Raw genomic sequence first — 6,162 nt, 5'->3', positions numbered from 1 at the left:
CTTGAAGGAAAGGGAAAGGAGATTAGGATAGAGAGGATAGAAGGAGATAAATCAAGATTTATTCATTATTATATTTTTTGTTTCCATCCATACCTTAAGAGGCTAACCAAATAAGCTAAAAATGATAATTATTAACCTTAGAAACAGTGGATTCTCGTTAACCGCATTTGAATGGGATCGACCGCGTTCGAACGCACAAATTATATTTTCTATCGATGCGAACATATGTAGGCATTCACATGCGGGCATTCGAACGTAACCGAGCGTGTTCAAACGCACAAGTTGTGTTCTTTGTCAATGTGAACGTTTGCAGATGTTCGAACACGTCCCTTCCTTTGTTCAAACGAGATATACAAAAATCTTATTTTCTAAAAAAAATAAATAACTAGTACAATAAGAAAAGACTCAAATAAAGTATATCATACCCGTCTGAATGCGAATGCTCCTGTGATCCAATTTGAATATTGTATAGAAAATATACTCGATTATTCATATCCTTATATTTCATAAGATGTGTCCTTTTTCTAAATGCCCATCTAGTGTTTTTATTTCCTAGATTATCAGGTGTTTTGAATATTAATTAAACATCTAATGGTCCTAATATTGGCAAATTTGGCATTCACATACAGTTGTAGTACTAGTTCTATGTTTATGCCTAGGTTTGTCCGTTCGATTACTGCCATCAGCAATAGGACAACATTAGTAGTTAACTTTTTAAGCTCTCCTTTTTGGAAACCAGAGATCATTACATTATGTTTTATGTGATATTTATTAATAAGAGATTATCTCTTCTGAGTTAAATTTATTCAAGATAACATATGTAAAGTATTAAACATCTTTCTCAAACGTTTCTGACAATAAATGGGCTACGAACTCTATGCGTTCCATCCGACCAAGTAATCGATCCAAAGAGATCACCTTTCACTGAGGAGTTCACCGTTGAGAAAACCACTTGGAATCCCAAACTCCTATCCATTTTTGTGAACTGAAGCTTACTTGGTATTACCTTCACATCTAACCCTGGGGGAGAATTAATGCTCACAGTATATGTAGTTTCTTCTGCTGCTCCAACATTTGTGACAACTCGGTTTACAGCCTTTTGTTGGTCTCGACTCAATTTAGAGATGGCGATTGATGCATAATTAAGCTCCGAGATGAGATCTTTACTTGAATTACTCGGACACTGGAATCCATTAGGAATAGTGGTTATAAGTTTTATGGTAGATGATTGGTACCCATAGTTGCAGAGAAATTGTAAATAGTCTTCAGTTCCTGCTTCATACACCAGACCTGGTTCCAGCGCACCTGCTGGGTTTACCTCTCCAGCACCGACATCATATGGGTTGGCTGATGATCCGGAGTAATCTGTGATAGGCAATTTATTGTTGTCTGTCTGAGTTGCTGCAAAATTAATCAAAGGCCAATACACAGATCAATATTAGAAATTGTAAGTTAGTTAGAATGTCGTTCATCTAACCTATTGACCTGTAACATGATCAATAAGCAACTTCTGACCTGTGGTCATGATGGCTGATCTAATGGCAGCCGGACTCCATGTCGGCTTCCAAGATTTTATAGTTGCAGCTACTCCTGCTACATGTGGGCAGGCCATAGAAGTTCCAGAGACTAAGTTGAATGACGAAGGCTTCTGACCAGAGGGAGCCTCAGATGTAGGAATCCATGAAGCAAGAATGTTCACTCCGGGAGCAGCAACATCAGGCTGGAAAAGGAAAAAAAATCACTCTCTACTTTGATCACTTTCTTATCTCAGGCTCCTTATGCAAATGGCTTATAAATTGATAAATATAAACTATATGCCTTAAGGATGTTACTAGTCTGCGACGAAGGGCCTCTCGAAGAGAAATATGCCACAGTTGGTGCAGGCTTATACTTCGTCATCATGATCGTCGGTAGAATCGTGGCCACGGGGTTTCTGGAGAGAGATACCAAGAAAGCATGAAATAATTAAAATAGATTAAGAAGAGTTCATGGATTGAGTATGATGAAATTAATGGTCATGGTTGTCATTGTACTTCGACGAGTTTATGTAGCTGAGAACATCATCAGCTGCTTGCGAGGTTATCTCTGTCACGGGGAAATTGATGTAAGTAGTAGCAACACCTATACCCATCTCATTCACCAAGATTGCTCCTATTGCTCCAGAGCTCTTCAATTCATCTACTTTTTCCATCCTTGATGTGTCATTATGAAAGTGATTGCAGACAACTATCTTCTTTTGTATCTTATTTTCATCCAATGAAGCTGGCTCGCAGTGGCTGAAACAATTTGCATGCATGCAGGATGCAGCCACAAGAATAAAATTAGTACATATTATTAATTCTTAGAGCAGATCAGATCAAATTGGATGATGTAATACTGATCATGAACCTTGCAGATTGATCATTGGAGCTTGAATCAGATTTGGCTGATCCACCATATATGAGGGGATAAACTAAGGATTTCTCTAGGTTAGAGAAGTTTATAGCTTCACCCTGTAGTCAAAACTGCAAAATGATGAAAGGAAATCTAGTGCTAAAAATTGAATCAAATTTTAACCAATTAAAAGGTGCTCATACTCTAACAGCCTTGCTGTTGTCACCCAACATGACATCAGACTCAAAATCTCGATCAATCGTCGTTGCAGCGACGGTTAATATCCACGGCGCGGTGTTCACTATCGACCCCGACGTTGGGCCATCGTTCCCAGCCGAGCAGATTACCGTGATCCCCTTCGCCACCGCGTGAAATGCTCCGATGGCAATTGGATCCTCTGAGAAGTCCGGTTTGTAGAACATCGAGGCACCCAACGACACCGACAACAGATCAACCCCATCTGCAACAGCATCATCAAACCCTGCAAGAATGGCAGAACCTGGGCAGCCACCATTCGATGAGCAAACGCGATACATTGCGATGCGCGATGAGGGTGATCCTCCCTTGGCTGTTCCTTCTGCAAGCCCATAGTAAGATGCATCTGTCACAATGTTCCCAGCTGCAGTAGAGGCTGTGTGTGTCCCATGACCGACTTCATCTCTAGGAGAGTCGCTATTTGTTGCTGCTGAGTCCGTAACTATTGCAGTTGGGTAGTATCTTGCACCAATTAACTTCCTGTTTGAAACAAAGAAAATATTTTCATAGAAGTGTAAACTAACATAACAACCACTGCAAGAAAAGAATCGCTTTCAACTCACTTGTTACAATTGGATACGTTGAAGTCACTTCCACTGATGCAAGCTCCCTTCCATCGCCTTGGAATCTCTCCAAAACCTTCATCACTGAAGCTCTTCGACTCCGGCCAAATGCCTAGGATCAAGTAAGAATAAAAGTAGTAAATCTAGATATATATAGAGGTGGGCCAGTGTCAAGTAGATGAATTAAGAGATGCCTCTTGCCTGTGTCCAAGAGGCCAACTATGGTGTCTGACTGAGTAGCTGATGAGGAGGTGTCGAAGTTTGAGCTGGAGTCAATCACGACCGATGTTTGTTGTAGGAAATCCCATGATCGAGTAGTGTGGGGTTGGTAAATGGGATCAACGAATACTGAAACTACTCCTGCTCTTCTTCTAAGATCCTCAGCTTCATCCTTTGTCAATCTTGCAGCGAACCCAGAGAATCCATTCTTATAGCTCCGGATTAGAATCTTCTCAGTACGTTGTCCCCTATTCCATTTACACAGTGAGAATGGTAGTCACAATTGCAAAAGAGGATGATGATATCTCGGAAAAATAATCATGCCCTTCTAAATAGTTTCAAAAGTTGGATAATGAACATATTTTTGAAAAATAATAATTACATAACTAATATCTCATCGAATTCTCCAAATTTAGAACTTTTCATATTCACAAAAATAATGAATTGTGAGACTCTCCTCCATACTGTTGCCATTTTCTTAGCAAGGTTTAGTCGATCAAACTTCTCCCAGCATATCGTAGTTGGTGACTAGTTGAAATTTAAGTGCACATTTTGGTTATAGGGGTGTAACTGAGCCGAGCGCAAGCATGAATTGTAATTAATTTTGTGCCTAAGTTATAATAATCAAGCTTGAATTGCTTAATTTTAATTTGAGCCTATTTTGAGCTCTAGCTTAATAGGTTTAAACCTATTTCAAATCAAGCCTAAGACAAACTTCAATTGCATCAAGCTCGAAGCAAACCTTCAACTGAATCTTGGGTGATTTATACTTCGTAAAATCAAATCAAACATATAACTAAACTAAATCTAATTTATTATATTTATATATTAGTTGAGCCTTATCGATCTAAGCATGATTGAGTCAGCTTGTGCTCAAGCTAAGCTTGAAATTAAATTTGAGCCCGATGAACAAGCCTTATCATGTTGGCTTGATTTTACAGTTCTATATGATTTAATTCTTTATACATATAACGATAGTGAAACTGATAACACCATTAACAAAATATTTTAAATTATCAAAATACTCCTATTATTTTTGGTAGACAATAATCTATTGGGGTGGAGCAATTTTTATTTAGACAATAACACCCCTCCCTTCTTTGTACTTGTGGAAAGGTGGGTTTCACCTTACTTTGTGTAATGATTTAGGGTATTTTAGACCATAAAAGTTAAGAAACAATAAGAATACACTTGGTTATTTTGGAGATATTGACGGATGAAAACTTTTAACAATTTTATTTTAGTCATAAATACAATGAGTAAAATGATACGAAAACTAGTATACATATAAGTAATTTTATATCAAATTATATGATGCTAAAATGCATTTAGCCGTTGAAATTTTCTAGGTTTTTGAAAAACCACAATAGTATACATGTAACACTCCCACGAATGCAGACATATCTAGTTAGAACTCCACTGATCTATAAGTAGCTTTTAGGAGAGAATAAACTAGTTAGAAAACTAAGCAGATCCAACCTTCTCAACACTGAACCCAGAAGCTGAAGGTGGCTCTCCTTCAAAATGTCCTCAGATGAATCAACTGGAACAGCTCCCATGTACACTATATAAGCCTCCCTCTTCTCTCCTTGGCTCCCCATCACTTCTACAAGTAAAAGAAGCGAACCAAGTAAAAAAGTAATGCCCATGTCTCTGAGGCCCATCATTTCCACTGTTAAGAGTCCTTAGCTTCAGTTCCACCTTCAACTTGGCTGTGTGTCTTTCAACTTATAGAGAAATAGAGGTCAGTGGGAGTTTGGCACGCATGCCTTAGTGGGGTGGCCACTGATGTCTGCAATCCAATCGATTCCTTATCAGCTAGCAAATTCTATAAGGATTCACTGATCCATCACTCTCTGTGTCATTCTTAATTTCTCATCCGTATAAAATATTTGAGTGCCCAAAAGGTGGTGAGCAGCATGCATCAAAATGGTATGCTGCAAAAGATTGCTGGAGCCTTGCTTGTCACGTCCAGATTGGAGGACAGAGGGGAAAATAAGTAGTGAGCATACATGTGTGTATTATGCTTGTAACATTTGAAAGTTTGGCAAGGTTGAAACTAGAATTATACTTTGATATGCAGATCAAGTTAGGACTCTGCATGCTTAGGAAGTGGCTATTTGCACGTTGAATAGGCCACTAAAATTGTGTCAATTAGTAAATAGCTAGTTGGATATCTTCTTTCTTCTCATTGCTGATAATAATACGGTGACTACATTCATTGTAGTATATTTTACTAAGAAAAAACATAAGATATTCCACAGGTGGCTGCATTGATTGTAGTATTACTAAGAAAAAACATAAGATATTCTACTGTGTGACTGACCTCAATTAATGCAAGATTTATGGAGTGCAGGATGTATGTTTTTCTTTCTCTGATTAATAAGATCGCTTTGTGACTCAAACTTGCTTATATGGAAAATAATAATCGGTATCTAATATATAAATATATATTTTATCAAGTTGTGAAATATTTAAGAGAAAACTATACTAAGACCCATAAAATCATTGCTCATTTTCACACGCACCTTGTTTTTTTGGTACATATTAACCCTCTAAACCATAGAAAATCTCTTATGCTATGACTATGTTAACAAAAAACAAATAATTATTTATCCCTCAATTTTTCTTTTTTTCCTTTTTAAATAAGAGCAAAATAGTCCCTAGAGAGCCTAATATTAATCACATGACACTCATACATTAGTTTTCAATAAAAAAAAATCTAATAGAAAACACCCTTAAAAAAAATTAT

At 37.5% G+C, this 6,162-nt stretch overlaps 1 protein-coding gene across 1 annotated transcript; it reads right to left on the bottom strand.

The window, feature by feature from the left end:
• Positions 1–767: 767 nt before the first annotated feature.
• On the bottom strand, positions 768–5,099 carry LOC140763926 (CO(2)-response secreted protease). Its single transcript, XM_073102306.1, has 9 exons — positions 4,890–5,099; positions 3,393–3,658; positions 3,192–3,303; positions 2,577–3,108; positions 2,389–2,492; positions 2,034–2,276; positions 1,819–1,933; positions 1,516–1,720; positions 768–1,401 (listed from the first exon to the last, which is right to left on the bottom strand). The coding sequence occupies exons 1-9, from the start codon at positions 5,075–5,077 to the stop codon at positions 842–844; spliced, it is 2,325 nt and encodes a 774-aa protein (XP_072958407.1). The 5' UTR covers positions 5,078–5,099; the 3' UTR covers positions 768–841.
• Between the last annotated feature and the right edge of the window lie 1,063 nt (positions 5,100–6,162).

This window comes from Typha angustifolia, chromosome 7 (genome assembly GCF_048772165.1).
Source record: "Typha angustifolia cultivar Huaian chromosome 7, ASM4877216v1, whole genome shotgun sequence".
Lineage (NCBI taxonomy): Eukaryota > Viridiplantae > Streptophyta > Magnoliopsida > Poales > Typhaceae > Typha > Typha angustifolia.
Note: the sequence above shows the minus strand (reverse complement) of the source record. Positions and strands in the feature narration are given on the sequence as shown.